The 17,022-nt window shown below is 33.1% G+C and overlaps 1 protein-coding gene across 2 annotated transcripts in view; it reads left to right on the forward strand.

Annotated features, from left to right (window-relative positions):
• Window positions 1–17,022, forward strand: part of Bmpr2 (bone morphogenetic protein receptor type 2) — a 169,191-nt gene that overhangs the window by 121,499 nt on the left and 30,670 nt on the right. For both annotated transcript variants that reach the window (XM_026405344.2, XM_026405345.2), the window contains exons 4-9: window positions 5,741–5,851; window positions 6,465–6,556; window positions 8,151–8,381; window positions 9,484–9,598; window positions 14,224–14,384; window positions 15,154–15,301. In XM_026405344.2, the coding sequence (XP_026261129.1) occupies window positions 5,741–5,851; window positions 6,465–6,556; window positions 8,151–8,381; window positions 9,484–9,598; window positions 14,224–14,384; window positions 15,154–15,301 (858 nt within the window). The remainder of the gene's footprint in view (window positions 1–5,740; window positions 5,852–6,464; window positions 6,557–8,150; window positions 8,382–9,483; window positions 9,599–14,223; window positions 14,385–15,153; window positions 15,302–17,022) is intronic.

The following is a 17,022-nucleotide window of genomic DNA, read 5'->3' on the forward strand; positions in this document are numbered from 1 at the left end:
TTTAAAAATAAAATGAAAAGATCCATTGACAACTAAAAATAAAATAAAATAGATGAAACCAGTTGAGCATTGTGTCCACACACCTGAAGTCCCAGCTTCTGAGGAAGCTGAGGTAGGAGGATCATAAGTTCTAGCCTCAACTTAGTGAGACCCTGTCTCAAAATAAAGAATGACTTTATGACGTTTGCCAGAAAACGGATGGATCTGGAGATTATTATACTCCAAAATAATAAATAACAAAATAAGCTAATCCCCCTAACCAAAGTTGCGTGTTCTCTCTGCTACGTAGATGCTAACACACAACAAAGGGGGAGGGGAAGAATAGAAGTTCAGTATATTAAGCAAAAGGGAATAAAGGGAAGAGAGAAGGTTCAGAATAGGAAAGACAGTGTAATAATTCTAACATAACTTTCCTATGTACATATATGATTATACAACAGTGAATCGCTACGTCATGTTCAACCCAAGACTGGGATCCTAATTAGAATAAGATGTACTCCATGTTTGTATAAGTCAAATTATACTCTACTGTCATGGATAACTAAAAAGAACAAAAATAAAAAATCAAATAATAAAAATTTAAAAATAAAAGGGTTAGGTATGTAGCTTGGTGGTAGAGCACCTCTGGGTTCAATCACTAGAAACAAACAAAAATTTTTATTTGCTATGCACAGCTTAACAGAATGCTAAAAATAACAAGACATTCTTTCAAATCCGTTTTCACCATAGAACCCCTTGTGATCTTTTTTCCCTTTCCTCTCCCTTCTTTGAATCTCTCTACTTTAAATGGCACTATTTTTGTTACTTCTGTTTCTTCTTTTTGTCCTCCATTTTCCATTTCCCACCTTTTTTCTCTTTTGATCCTGATAAAATAAAATGTGAGCCAAGTATGGTGGCACATGCTTGTAATCCTACCGGCTCCAGAGGCTGAGGAAGAGAATCATAAGTTCAAAGCCAGCCTCAGCAAAGGTGGGGCACTAAGCAACTCAGTGAGACCCTGTCTCTAAAAAAAAAAAAATACAAATAGGGCTGGGAATGTGGCTCAGTGGTCAAGTACCCCCAAGTTCAATCCCTGGTACATAAAAGAAAAACCAAAACCAAAATATGAGCATTATTTGCCAGTGTTTAAAACAAAATATCAAGTTTTTTGTTCTTACTTTGAGAACATTAATTTTCCTCCTTAAAAAAATTTGTTAAATTAAAAACAAGGTATGACAGTCCCCTTTGTCCATGGTTTTATTTTGCAAGGTTTTAGTTGCCTGTGGTCAACCATAGTCCAAATATACTAAATGGAAAATTCTAGAAATAAACAGTTCATAAGTTTTAAATTCTGTCTGAATAATGTGATGAAATTTAACACCATCTCACTCCATCCCAGGTGAGACACGAACCATCCTTTTGGCCAGCACATTCACAGTGTGTGTGCTCCTACCTGCCTTAGTCACTTAGTAACCATCCTAGGTCCCAGATTGACTGTTGCAGTAGCACAGTGCTGGTGTTTGAGTAACTCCTTTTTAACTTAATAATGGTCCCAAAGCACAAGAGTAGTGATGCTGGCAATTTTGTTATGGCATATTGTTATAAACTATTATATTTTATTATCAGTTATTGTTTATCTCTTACTGTGCCTAATTTATGAATTAAACTCTCCCATAGGTGTGTACACATGGGAAAAAACATAGCTTATACAGTCATTTTTCAGGATCACCTCACAGATGTCCCAAACATGACTATATGTACTATGAAATGGTGTAATTATTTGCATATAATGTGCACAGTCTCCTGTATACTTGAAATTGTTTCTAGGTTACTTAGACTTATGTAATACACTGAAAATGCTATATGAATAGTTCTTATACTGTATTTTTAGGGACTAATGACAAGAAAAATAGAATGCACATGTTAATTACATCATCATTGGTCTAGCTAGAGTAAATTAACAAGACTTGACATGAACAACGCTCACATAGGAGCTGGGGAAAGACTGAATATCTGTGAAATGGTCGGAGGCCATAGCAGGGTATGTGTATATACTACTTAATTTATGTGGATTTAATGTAGTGGTTGGTGTTTAGCAAATTGAAGTTTTACTTTTTGGAAATTTCTGGAACCTCTTTTGAATATACCCTATGAATAAGGAGAGCCAACTGTATAGTGTTCTGTGCTATTAGAGATTTTAGGCACTCAGTAGGCATCTTGTAATGTATCCCCCAGGGATAAGGAGAAACTGTTGTATTTGACAGTTTTAATAATAAGAAAAGATGAACAGTAAGCACATGAAATATTTGTGTATACTACTTAAAGTGTTAGTTTTGTGTGTGTTTGAGTGCATTGAAAATAAAATTTCTGGGCTGGGGATGTGGCTCAAGCGGTAGCGTACTCGCCTGGCATGTGCCGGCGTGGGGTACCATCCTCAGCACCACATACAAATAAAGATGTTGTGTCCGCCGAAAACTAAAAATAATAAATATTAAATTCTCTCTCTCCCTCCCTCCCTCCCCCCCCCCTCCTTCCCCTCCCCTCTAAAAAAGAAAAAGAAAAAAAAAAGAAAAGAAAATTTCTGGGCTGGGGTCGTGGCTCAGTGATAGAGCATTTTCCTAGCATGTGTAAGGCATTGGGTTTGATTCTCAGCACTGTATATGAATAATTAAATAGAATAAAGGTTCATCAACAACTAATAAAAAAATTTTTTAAAAAAGAAAATAAAATATCACTTGGGTTAGGCAAATTCTGAAATGAGTTCATTTAATTTGTTGTTGTTGTTTTGGTACTGGGAATTTAACCCAGAGGCATTTAACCACTAAGCCTGTCTCTAAATAAAATACAAAATGTGGATGTGGCTCAGTGGTTGACTGCCCCTGAATTCAATCCCTGGTACCAAAAAAAAAAAAAAGACAGGGTCTTGCTAAGTTGCTGAGGCTGGCTTTGAACTCGAGATTCTCCTGCCTCAGCCTGTCAAGCTGCTAGGATTATAGGTGTGCACCACAGCACCTGACAAGTTGAGTTTTTTCTTTTTTATTGAAGTAAAATTCATATAACAGAATTCACAACAGTAAAATGAGCCATTCCGTACATTCACAATGTTGTGCAACTCTCACCTTTACTTAGTTCCAAAACATTTTCATCTCCTTACAAGGAAAATCTTGTATCTAATAATCAGTTCCTTCCTTTTTCTTTTTCCACCATTGCTAGCAATTGCTAATCTGCTTTTTGTCTCCAAAGATTTGCCTTTTCTGAATATTACATATAAATATTTCATAACATGTGATCTTTTGAATATCATTTGTGTGGATAATACCACATTTTGTTTATTCGTTTGTCAACATATGAACATTTGTGTAAAAGTTTTTGTTTGAATACCTGTTTTGAGTTCTTTTGGGTATATGCCTGAGAGTAGAATTGTTAGGTATAATGGAAATTCTGTATAACATTTTTCCCCCAAAGCTGTTTTCTAATGTATGTATATCATTTCATATCTCCACCAGCAATGTATGATAGTTCCAGTTTCTCTTCATCCTTGACAGACTTTTGTATTTTCCTTTTTTAATTGTAGCCAGGCTAGTATCTCGCTATTATAGTAAGGTAAATTTTTATATGTAGCTTTTCTGCATATAACTTACTATATATGTTAAAATTATTTTAAGTTTTATTAATTTATGTTAATTTTTTTAATAAATATTCAACAAATTGAAATATTTCAGTGCTTTGAGTCTTTTTAGAAATATTTTTGTGACATTTAAATATGCAAGTGTACTTAATTTGACTGAGATAAATTCATTTAGAACAGAAATACCCATCAGAGGAGTTCTCTGCCATAGAGGCTTCTTACTTTGCCATAGAAACTTATAGTTTAAATATGGCATATAATTATAATGTCCAAATCAAGAAAGTTTTAAAATATAGTATGCATTATTTTTATTGAATATGAAGGATGATTAGCTGGGTGTGGTGGTGCACATCTTTAATCCTAGCAGCTCTGGAGGCTGAGGCAGGAGGATCATGAGTTCAAAGCCGGCCTCGGCAATGGCATGGTACTAAGCAAATCAGTGAGACTCAGTCTCTAAATAAAATAAATAATAGGGATGGGGATGTGGCTCAGTGCTCCTGAGTTCAATCTCCAGGACCCCCTCACCAAAAAAAAAAAAAAAAAAGATTAAATAAGGAAATTAGCAGTCATTAAGCCCAGCCTCTAGTGAGTATCACCAAACACTTTATGAATGCCTCTGGTAAAATAATTAACAGCTATTTCATAGGTAACTCATTTAATTTTAGACAGCCCTATTTGTAAGTCATAAGTTCTGTATTCTGTGCCATAGACTTGTCTTGAATGTTCATTAATCGAATCTCATTATTCTCCCTAGCTATTCAAAACAAAATACTTCCATTTTTCCACAAGAGACAGCTGAATTCTCCCAAGTTTTTTTTTTCTCTCTCTCTTTTCTTTATACTGGACACTTTCAGTTTTTTGTACCTACACAATTCAGAGTCATTTATCTTTATGCTCTACTTGCTTTATTTTGGACACACTGCTTTAGTTTGTGGACATCTATCCTAAAGAGATTTGCTCTAGATATGATCTGACCCACAGAATTAAAATAACACATACCATGTTTACATGGTAATTATAACCCTTGATATAGAAATATGTGTCCCCATTCTGCAAGTGAGTAAACTTACGTTCAGACAGATGAAAAAATTTTCTCAAGGTTATGCAATAAGTGAAAGAAATGAGTTTAAGGGGACTGGGGTTGTGGCTCAGTGGGAAAGCTCTTGCCTGGCATGTGTGAGGCACTGGGTTTGAGCCTCAGCACCCCGTAAATAAATCAATAAAGGTATTGTGTCCATGTACAACTAAAAAAAATACTAAAAAAAAAGAAGTGAGTTTATGTCTAATTCATATTTAATTGCCTACAAAGCCATGTTCTTTTCATTAATATTAATCATGTCATATTGATTAATATAGTTAACATTAATTGCATAGATAATATATGCTTGACATTGTAGACTTCCATCTAAGCCTCAATTGACATACAAGGTACATTTTTATAAATGAGGAAATGGAGGCACTGAAAGTCAAAATTTTCAGAATCCCACAGAATGAGTTGTCTGATTCTAAAGGCTGTACTCTTAAATATTTTACTATCCCCCGAAAATATTATATTATCCTGTCTATGCTATTCCACAATGTAGATGTATCAATAATTAGGAGCATACCTAACAGATTTTAAAGTGTTTTCAAGTCTAAGATAATCTGTATCAAGGCCAGTCTGGGCAATTTAGTAAGACCCTGGCTCAACATGAAAAATTTTTAAAAGGGCTGGATATATACTCAAGGTGTGTGTGAGATTCTGAGTTCAATAGTACTGGGGGGAAAGATAATCTTCATGATTAATGTATTATTTTTCTCTCATTTCCTTTCATGCAAAAACATAACTTATTTGCTTATCTATTGATACAGCCTTTCTAAAGAGCAGTCTGTCAATATTTAATAAAGTACTTTTATTTAAAAAGAATGACAAAAGGGCACAATGGTGCATACCTTTAATCCTAGCTACTGTGGAGTCTGAAGCATGGGGATCAAAAGTTTGAGGACAGCCTCGACAACTCAGAGAGCCTGTCTTCAAAATGAAAAATACAAAAGACTGGGGATGTAGCTCAGTGGTAGAGTGCCCTTGGGTTCAATCCCCAGTATCTCCAGAAACAAAAAGGATGACAGTGTTTTAAAATTTGTTTCTTTTAGGTCCACCTCATTCATTTAACCGAGATGAGACAATAATCATTGCTTTGGCATCTGTCTCTGTCTTAGCTGTTTTGATAGTTGCCTTATGCTTCGGATACAGAATGTTGACAGGTAAACAAAATACCACTTTTTGTCCTATCATTTATTAAGCATGCTATTAAATCAGAATTTATTTTCTTTTATTTAAATCTCTATGCTGAATGTTAAAAAAAAATACAAACAACTCTGTGCTACTGAAACTCCCATTCTGTCTTCAACAAAAAATTTCCCCAGTTTTTGGAAAAAGTTTCAAATTCAGACAAAATACCTGTCACCGAGTTTCAACAGTTATTATATATGAGCAATATTGTTTCATGTAAATCCCCGCTCACTACCCACTTCCATGCCACTGAATTATTTTGAAGCAAATTAAGGATACCATTAATATACTTTAGGCTTAATGGGTTGTTTAGGAAATCATCAGTCACTCATTCATTTAAATAACGTTAATAAAATCTTGAAAGTTTCTACACTATTTCTTAGGGTTTTAAACTTTAAATTAAGAAAATCATTATGGGATCATCACTTAGAATTTAGTTTCATGTTGTTTATTATTCATCTTCATTTATAGATGAATAATTCTATTCCTTCTGCAGCTTTTAAAAAACTGTAACATAGTAAAAAGTGTAATAAAGATATCATTTTAAGAAAACTATGTTAGTAACGCTTTTTCCTGTTCTTATAGGAGACCGTAAACAAGGTCTTCATAGTATGAACATGATGGAGGCAGCAGCGTCAGAGCCCTCTCTTGATCTAGATAATCTGAAACTGCTGGAGGTAAGGTTGTTCTTAGATTGTGGACTGTTATAATAATTACCAAGTTTTGTAATTATTGCTAAGTTTCATTTGGTAATATTTCAGAAGCTACTTTAAAAGTCTTAATATGATGAGTGGTTTTATGATTTTTATTAGAGATGACCTGATAACTATGGTCCCCAAACTAAATAATAGATATGATAGATTTAACTATATAAAAACATTGTAATAATTTTCTTTTTGCATAAAAATATAGTTAAGAAAGTTAAAAAGTCAAATTTGAAAAAATGTTTCAATACATAAGAAAATTGATAAACAGCTGTTATGAGTCAATTTGAAAGAAAAGATGCATAAAAATGTAAGAAGAGATGAACTGACAGTTTAGAAAAGTAAATGTGGCTAATAAATAGGTAGTAAGATGTCCAGTTTACTAGACTGAAAGAAATACCAATTAAAACATGGAATATGCTGGGCACACTGGCACACATCTATAATCACAATTGCTCTGGAGGCTGAAGCAGGAGGATTGTGAGTTCAAAGCTAGCCTTAGCAACTGGCGAGGCTCTAAGCAACTCAGTGAGACCCTGTCTCTAAATAAAATAAAAAATAGGGCTGGGGATGTGGCTCAGTGGTTGAGTGCCCCTGAGTTCCATCCCCGGTACCCCCTGCCCCCTGCAAAAAATAGGAACATTATCTAGGATTGAGTGAAAGAAACTTTACCAAAAATTGCTAATTTAATTATATTTTGATACAGCCTTTGTGAAGAACAGGCTGCATGTGAAGTTTTTACCTGGAAATAATGATATATAACACATGTTTTTAAATCAATAATGATAAATTCTCAACCCATTTCAATAAAAAGTGAGAAAAATCCCCAGAAACCAAAGATGAAGAGAATAGGTTACATTTTGCTGGTTCTTTGTATATTGAGTAATTTTTTATTGCATCCCAAATATTGTGACTATTTTATTGTAGAGACCTGCACTATATCTATCATGTTCTCCGAAAGTGTGCTGATTTTTACTTATTTTAGTAAGTAACACATACTATAAACTTGTCTCTTAGGCAGAAGCTCAAGTCTTGGTTCAGTTATTTTATCTTTAGCTAGAGTCTGTCCCCCGAATTCATCCTTTTCAGGATTCTATCTGCACTTTGCAGAAGCTATAGTTGCCCCAAATTACATTCTCTGATTCTTAGGTCCAGAAAGATTATAGATTTCCCCTTGTCATTTTAACTCTACTGCACAGAGCTGATTGAACCCTGCATCAAGCTAAAAAACAAAAATAGGGAGCTCATCTTATGCCATTTTTCTCTTTTAAATCTTGAGGTATTTTAGAGTCTACCTCCTTTTACTTATTCTCCAGTGCCTTTAGATATTTTGTTTGTTTGTTTTTATTTTGTCCAGAGTTTCCAGTTGTTCTGTGAGACAGCTAGGTTGGGTGGGAACTTCCTCAGTCATACCAGATACAGACTTCAGTAATTTCTTAATAATGGAGTAAACTATTAGCAATAGAGATGTGTAGCATACTACATGAATTTGTGCTTCATTATTTAAATTTGATTATTTAATTTTGATGTGAATTAATACTTTGCCTTTTTAAAAACAACTTCACAGCTGATTGGCCGGGGTCGATATGGAGCAGTATATAAAGGTTCCTTGGATGAACGTCCGGTAGCTGTAAAAGTATTTTCTTTTGCAAACCGTCAGAATTTTATCAACGAAAAAAACATTTACAGAGTGCCTTTGATGGAACATGACAACATTGCTCGCTTTATAGTTGGAGATGAGAGAGTCACTGCAGATGGACGCATGGAGTATTTGCTTGTGATGGAGTATTATCCCAATGTAAGTTCTTTAGAAGAAATAAACAATCATTGATACTAGCTGTCAATCAGACTTTCAGGAAGACCACCATAATAAGCATTGCTAGTACGCAAATTCATTATTAATGGTCTGCAATGAGATAAAGATCCTGTGCCATAATTTGAATCAAATACATCACTAATTATACTGTTTATTCATTTCCCTCTCTCATTCTCTCCCTCTCCCTTCTTTTCTATTCTTTTCTCTTTCTGTAACCAGGTTTTCTCAGTGAAGGAAGCAGTGCTTTGATTGTCATTCATTCTGGTGTAAGCTCCTTATCTCATCAGAGACTGGTAGTGGTTTGTGGATAAGCACTTTGAGTAATACAGATACGGAGAGTACCCCTCAGTATCCTGAGGATTGTTTCTAGAACCACTTCTACCCCCTGCAAACATACCCAAACTGCAGATGTTCAAGTCTCTTATATAAAATGATGAGTAGGTTTTTTTTAACATATAACCCATGAACATCATTTCTAGATTACTTACACAATAAATGTCATGTTAATAGTTGTTATTCATATTTTGTTTAGAGAATAATGACAAGAAAAAATAGTATGTACATGTTCAGTACAGATACAATTTTTTTTGAATTTTTCTTTTTTATGGTGCTGGGGGTCTACTCAAAGCTTCGTGTATGTTAGATACCACTGAGATGTACCCCACAGCCCCTGAATATTTTTTTATCTGGGTTGGTCAAAATTATGAATGAAAAACATGCAGATACAGAGGACACATTATATATATTTACAAAATTCTTCTGTTTTCTATTATAAACCATTAATAGTTTTGTATTAGTAACAGATATTTTTTCAAATTAATTTGATAGATCAAAGAATTTAAAAGGAAATAATCATTCATAATTTTAAGTATGAATGAGACATGAAAAATTGATGCTTAAATTCTTTTCTCTTCTTTCTTCACATATAAATGCCTTACTACTTCTTTCAAAATTCTCTAAAATGGTTCATTAAATCTTCATGGAATCCTAGCCTATGCAAATCCTTAATAAGGTTGCTAACTTACCTCTTAATGTTAAAATAAATTTATTTCAATTTTTAAATACATTTTCTTCCTCTGTAAAGGGATCTCTTTGCAAGTATTTGAGTCTCCATACAAGTGACTGGGTAAGCTCTTGCCGTCTGGCTCATTCTGTGACTAGAGGACTGGCTTATCTTCACACAGAATTACCACGAGGAGGTAAGATAATGAATAAAAGATGAATAACACATGTGGGTTCAAAATTGTAATCCTATCTTCAAAGTATGATTTGTATTATTAGGCATTTATTATTAACCAATTGTTTGAATTATTCAGCATGAGGAAATATTTGAAATGAAAGAATAAGAAAAAAACTTAAAGACTATCTAGAGGAGTCATGGATTCCATCAAGAATTTAATTAAAGCTCTAGTAATAACCATGGGAGAATACTTACAAAAATATTCTTTTGGGCTGGTAATGTAGCTTAGTGGTAGAGTGTTTGCCTGGCATGATGCACAATGCCCTAGGTTTGATTCCCAGCACAGCAAAAAAAAAAAAAAAAAAAAAAAAAGAGTTGTGGACCTTGGGTTAAGAACTTCTTAGCTAGGCTATATTTTCCTTATTCTGTTTATTTAAATGAATTAAATATGTAATTACTTCTTTTGTTCTATTATCACATAGGTCTTTATTCAGTAGGTTGATCTTTAGTATACTTAATGTGTATTTTTATATATCCATGCTTCTATTAACTAGAATTAGATTTGGCTAAATCTGTGAGGATGGAAGGTGGGAATAACAGTAGTTTCAATAAAATGTTTTTTTTTTCTGATGTAAAAATCTAAAGGTCTGGGAATACAGTTTAGTGATAGAGTGCTTGCTTAGCATACATGAGGCCCTGGGTTCAATCCCCAGCGCGCGCACACACACGTACACACACACAAAAAAACTACCAAACCATCCAGAATTGGTTTGGTAACACCATGGTACTATCAGGGCCTGAGGCACTTATATTTCTTTGCACACCATCCTTAATAGGTAACTTTCATTTTCAAAGTTATCTCATTGTTATGCTGTATCCTAGGTAGGGAAAAAAAGGTGGGGAGGAAGAGGAGATAAATGGATTTGTTCCCTTCTATCTCCATAAGTTCCACTGTCATGTTCATGTTTTGTTTCTCAGAACTAGTCCACTCTTAGCTGCAAAAGAGGCTGGGAATATTATTTTTGTTTTTGTTTTTTGAGTTTTACTGAGTGCATTGCTGCCTCAGATAATTAGTTGGCTTCTAATACTAAGAAAGGGAGAGTACATGACAAGATGTCAGTCTTTGCAAGTGTTTCAGAACTGTATTGTATTTTTTTGTCACAACTACAGTTTTCCTCAGCTTTTATGCACATTTTTGCTAGTTATTGAAAGCATCTCTTTTAAATACGTTTTCTTTTTCACTTTACTTCAATATACATCTCACATCACAGGAACCCCTAAATTAGCTTGGCTGTGATAATTCTGTCTCTGTACTTTCTTAAGCTTTCATCCCCTAGCACATTTTCTTATCAAACTGTAACCCTGACATTGCTTTTTAATCTCCTGACCTCTTTAATGAAGAGAACTTTAATGTATCAGTTTCTTAGATCTTTGTTCCATTGTATAATAGCACAGATCATCTTTTCTAGCTAATGCTTCATATATAAATAATTTCTCTTGAATAATTTATTAGTTCATTTATCTAGACATCTTGATATTCCTGAGTACAGAATTGACCTATGTTATTGTCTATGTCAGCAACTTGATGCACTTACTCTAGGGCTTTAGCACATTAACCATTGGGCTGTGTGTTCCCTTACTCAATTAAATATTGCAACCCCTTTTAAAAGCTGGCTTAGCACAGAACTTAAAATACCATCCTAATTCCCCTTTCAAGCTTTGCATGATTCAGCAAGGTTTCAAGTCAAACATTGGCTGAAATTAATAAACAGAGCTGTTACTCTCAAACATTAGCTAATATTATCACTAGTTAACTTTTTAAAAACTTCATGTAATATAAACATAAAGCTATTTATTTATTGCTTAAAGGTGTTCCCAAGTATACAGTAATATTTTAAAACATTTAAAGTGTCCTTTCAGAGAATTTTCTTCTTCCCAGTATCTTCAGATATAAATTTTTTTGCTTAAAATATAAATTCCTTAGTAAGAAATACTACTACTACTATTATTATTATTTCAGTTATTTGTTGCTTCAGAATAAGAAGGAGTTGAACCTGTTTATTTGTAATTAGTTTTCCCTGTGAATTTTTTCCTTATGATAATAGCAATGTGTGCTTGTTGCCCAACAAAAATCTAATATACAAAAATATATATAAATTACTCAGACTTCACCAGAAAATTACTAAGCAGTTTGTGTTTATCCTTCTGGGTCCTTTGCTCTGTATATATATATGTATGTGTCTAAATATCCACAGAAAATTTTTTTGATTCAGGTTTAAAAATATATATGTATTTTGTAATATATTTTGTAACATGTTTTATAAATTATAAAATATATGAAAGTATAATTAATAGATATAAATATATATACACACATATATATTTAAAATAATATTATACTTTTCTTTGACATATTTGTCTAATGCAGTATTATGCCCAAGGCAAAATCATTGTATATTCTGCCCCTGGCTTACACACTCAAAAAGGTTAAAAAGAATACTTAGGGGAACTTAGAAGGGGAAAGTCAACTGAAAAGAATACTCTGTAGTTCTTCCCTTTGCTTTGGTGCTGAGTCCTCTCTTCTCTCTTTTCCTCTATCTTCCCCACTGCCTTTTTTCTCTTACTCCATTTCCCTACCTTTTCTTTTTCCTTTTTAGTAATAGCAGGAAATAACTTGTCACATATTCTTCCTCATTAGCTTAGTTTTCCCTGAAGTATGAGATCTTTAAATATTGATTTGATATTAGTATACATCATCAAATGTTTCCATAAATTTTCCTATATAAATATTAGCTCAATATTAGCTCAAGGTTATGCCACTATTTCTATTTAGTTTTTTTCAGAGTATAAGAGACGTGGCTATTACAGGAATTGAGTAGAAGCCAAGTTAAATATAAGCTATGGGAGACTGGAACAGAAAGTGGGAAAGGAAGAAAATGAGAAAGAAATCAACTCTTAGATGAACAAATTTAACTCCTATTTTTTCTTCAAAATGTTTTGTTGAAAATTAAAAAATTCAAAAAAAAAGGAAAAATGGAACTATGTCATTTGCAGAAAAATGGTTGGAACTAGAAACTGTTATGTTAAATGAAATTAGCTAAACTCAGAAAGTCATGTTTTCTCTCATATGGAAGCAAGAGAGGGAAAAAAGAAAAAAAAGGTGGTGGGTGGGGATCCCATGAAAATCAAAGGTACATTAGTAGAGAAAAGGGACGACAAGGGGGTGGGAGTTGAGAAGGGAGGATTAAGTGCTGGGGAGTGATATTGGCCAAATTATAATGTGTGTATATACAAATATGTAACAACAAATCCCATCATTATGTACAACTATAATGCACTAATAAAAATAAGTAGAAAGAGAAGAAAATGTTTTGTAGATTTAGTTTTTATATCAACAAAATGATCCTCTGTAATTTCACTGTTGATAAATTGCATTTGAATGCTTACTAATGGAAATAATATGTCTATATACTAAATCTAAATGCAAATACTAAATACCAAATTCAATAATTGACTTGATTATAATTGTTATTGACTTGATTCTAATTGTTCTTTTTCTCTATATACCTAGGGAAATATTTTAAACTTCAGAAATTGTGACAGCTATATTTTTTTAAATACAAGGTTTATATAATGTTTCCCTAAAAATAGAGAAAAAATAATATAATGTTTTAGATGACAGGCTTAGGTTAGCTTCATTCTTTCAATCAGTTAAGAATTTACTGTTTACTCTGTGCCAGGCCTTTTTAAGTTCAGATATAATATGTTCTCTTTCCACTTTCATATGTTCTCTTTCTACTTTCATGGAGCTTATGGTGTAGTGTTAAGGATAATTAAGAGTGGAATCAGTATAATACTACTTTATTTCTGTAAAATCAAAGAACAAATTTTCATAACTTTCTAGAAGATACCAGCTTCTCTACTTGTTCTCTTGATCCATTGTAAATTATTTTTAGTTAGATTTGAAGAGCTGAGGTGGGCTCAGAGACATGGCAAAAATCTCAGGCAGAACCGGGATGTGCTGTCACAGGTTTCACCTATTAAGCTATAGAAGAACACTCTAAGGGGCTGGGGCTGAGGCTCAGTGGCAGAGCACTTGCCTGGCATGTGTAAGGCACTGAGTTTGATCCTCAGCACCACATATTAAAAAAATAAATAAAAAGGTACATCAACAACTTAAAAAATTTTTTTAAAAAAGAACACTCTTAAGACATGAAAATTTTAGAACCACATTAGTTTTTTTATTGATCTTTGTTTTTGTTTTAGAAAAGCTGACTTTTTTGGTGTTTATGCCAATTTGTCAGATATACCTTTCTATATTGCCTCCTTTTGCTGCCCTAGAAAGGAAGAGAAAAAACAAGTTTGTGTTAGAATTAGAAGCAGCAGCATGTTTATTGTTAGATTAAGCTGAATATTTACTGCTTAATTACCTATACATGCAACAAGTGTTGTGTGGTAACATACATTATAAAATAGTGATAAGTGAGTTAAAATTTTGGTTTCTTATGCTTTTTTTTAATTAGAAAACTAAAGGGCAAAAAAATAACATCTTCTATATTTATGTAGTTTCTGTTACTTGTATATTCATTTCATATTCAGTAGTTATGTTTAAGCATTAATAAATATTTGAAATTGTCCAAACAGATCATTATAAGCCTGCAATTTCCCACCGAGATTTAAACAGCAGAAATGTCCTGGTGAAAAATGATGGAACCTGTGTTATTAGTGACTTTGGGTTGTCCATGAGGCTGACTGGAAATAGACTGGTGCGCCCAGGGGAAGAAGATAATGCAGCCATAAGTGAGGTGAGTGTATACAAAAAATATCACACTAACATACTTTGAAATTATGTTCAGGACAATTATCCTTATAAACTTCCAGTTACAGAATATTAGGAATTATAAAATTAAGAAATACCAAATACATTGCATAAAAGACCTTTTAAAATTATCAGTTCATTTTGAAAATCATTGTCATTCTAAGTCATTTTGACAAACATTAAGGAGTATGCAGGAATTGATTTTTGAAGCAAGAGTAAAGTTCCCAATTTTGATATAAGATCATTCACCATCTGACAGTCACTATTACAATGTTAAACATATCCTTCCTTACCCTTTTCTCTGTATTCACATACACATGTCTATATATACATACATGTATTTTTGTGAACTTTTAAAAATATTAGGGGGCTGGGGCTGTAGCTCAGTAGAGCACCTGTCTTGCAGGTGTGAGGCACTGGGTTTGATCCTACGCATCACATAAAAATGAAGGAATAAATAGAGCTATTGTGTCCATCTACAACTAATATATATATATATATATTAAATATATATTAAATTATATACACAATGTTTTATAATTTTCTTACTATGCCTTAAGTTTTTAAAATTGATACACATGGGAATTCCTAGTTTATTCTTTCTGATTGATGAATAGCATTTGCTTAAATGAATTTACCACAGTTCAATTGTTCAAAAAGGGCACAGTTGAGATAAATTATTTATGTCAGTGACATGCTTAGGGTCAAATAACATACTACATTCTATTTCTGAAAGTATCACTCTAATTTATCAGGTTGGCACAATTAGATATATGGCACCAGAAGTGCTAGAAGGAGCTGTGAATCTGAGGGACTGTGAATCAGCTTTGAAACAAGTAGACATGTATGCTCTTGGATTAATCTATTGGGAGATATTTATGAGATGTACAGACCTCTTCCCAGGTAAGAACTGCTGTCATAAATTGATGTATATTTTGAAGTGAAACCGTTATATCTGTCTCACATATATTAAATAACTCAGTTTTTGTGGAAACATCTTTTTTACTTTTGTTTAAACCTTTAGTTCATTGCCATCTAGTGTTCAGAGACATTATTAGAAGATGTGAATCAGGACATTGTTTTTTTGTTTTGTTTTGTTTTTGTTTTAAAAAGGACTACAAGTTTTCATCTGAGTACAATTTGAATTAATTGCCAGTAATGGTTTTTCTATGTTAATCTCTGCTTTAGCTGTTGTCTTTTTCCTGATGGACTCTATGAACATTGAGATAAGCTACATTTGTTTCTTGAATTGACATTTATAAGGAATTAGAAGCAATGGGTTATTTGTTTTTTTTTTAATATTTTGTGATGTGATTTTTAAAATTATTAGTTGTTCAAAACATTACATAGCTCTTGACATATCATATTTCATACATTTGATTCAAGTGGGTTATGAACTCCCATTTTTTCCCCGTATACAGATTGCAGAATCACATTGGTTACACATCCACGTTTTTACATACTGCCATACTAGTGTCTGTTGTATTCTGCTGCCTTTCCTATCCTCTGCTATTCCTCTCTCCTCTCCCCTCCCCTCCCATCTTCTCTCTCTACCCCATCTACTGTAATTCATTTCTCTCCTTTGTTTTTTTTCCCCTTTCCCCCACTTCCTCTTATACGTAATTGTGTATAATGATGAGAGTCTCCTTCCATTTCCATGCAATTTCCCTTCTCTCTCCCTTTCCCTCCCACCTCTCGTCCCTGTTTAATGTTAATCTTCTTCTCATGCTCTTCCTCCCTGCTCTGTTCTTAGTTGCTCTCCTTATATCAAAGAAGACATTTGGCATTTGTTTTTTAGGGCTTGGCTAGCTTCACTTAGCATAATCTGCTCTAGTGCCATGCAATGGGTTATTTGTAAACACATTTTCTTTTTCATTCTCCCCTTTTTTCCCTGCATCTTCACCTCCCTTCCTCTCTTCTTTATTTTCTCCTCCCGTATTCTCTTTCCATTTCCCTCTGTCTTTCTGAACTTCTCTTCTTCTCCCTTCTTTCAGTGAAGGAATATTCATTTAATATGATTGCTTCTTTGAGGTTTAATTGAGATAGTCAAAGTGATTTATAACTTTTCTCCCCTTGTTAGAATTTTACATCATCACTATTATCATATAAAAACTTTATCAATCTGTATATTCCCATTCTCCTGGATACTATACAAAAAGATTTGATATATGCAGTCTTATAGGAATAATACCATGAAAAGCATAGAAAAGAGAGCCAGCATTGGACAAATTTATAAAGTAGATCTGTTTAATAAAAACAAATTCATAATGAGGTTGAGTTGTTTTTGCTTTAAAGGCATTAAGCATTAAAAATTAGTCTATAATTCTAAATAGATAATGAAATGAATTAATGGTTATTTAAATTAACTATAATTCATCCAGTTACTACCCAGAAATGTGTGTGTATGTGTATGTACACACACACACACACACACACACACATATATATATATATATATATATATATATATAATATTATAATAGATATATATAATATATTTCTGGCTCTTTATATTTTTGACACAGAGTCTCACTAACTTGCCCAGGCTGACTTCAAACTTAAGGATCCTTCTGCTTCAGCTTCTGGAGTCACCAGAAGTACATTCTAGTTAATAAGAAGTACAG

Source organism: Urocitellus parryii, chromosome 1 (genome assembly GCF_045843805.1).
Source record: "Urocitellus parryii isolate mUroPar1 chromosome 1, mUroPar1.hap1, whole genome shotgun sequence".
Lineage (NCBI taxonomy): Eukaryota > Metazoa > Chordata > Mammalia > Rodentia > Sciuridae > Urocitellus > Urocitellus parryii.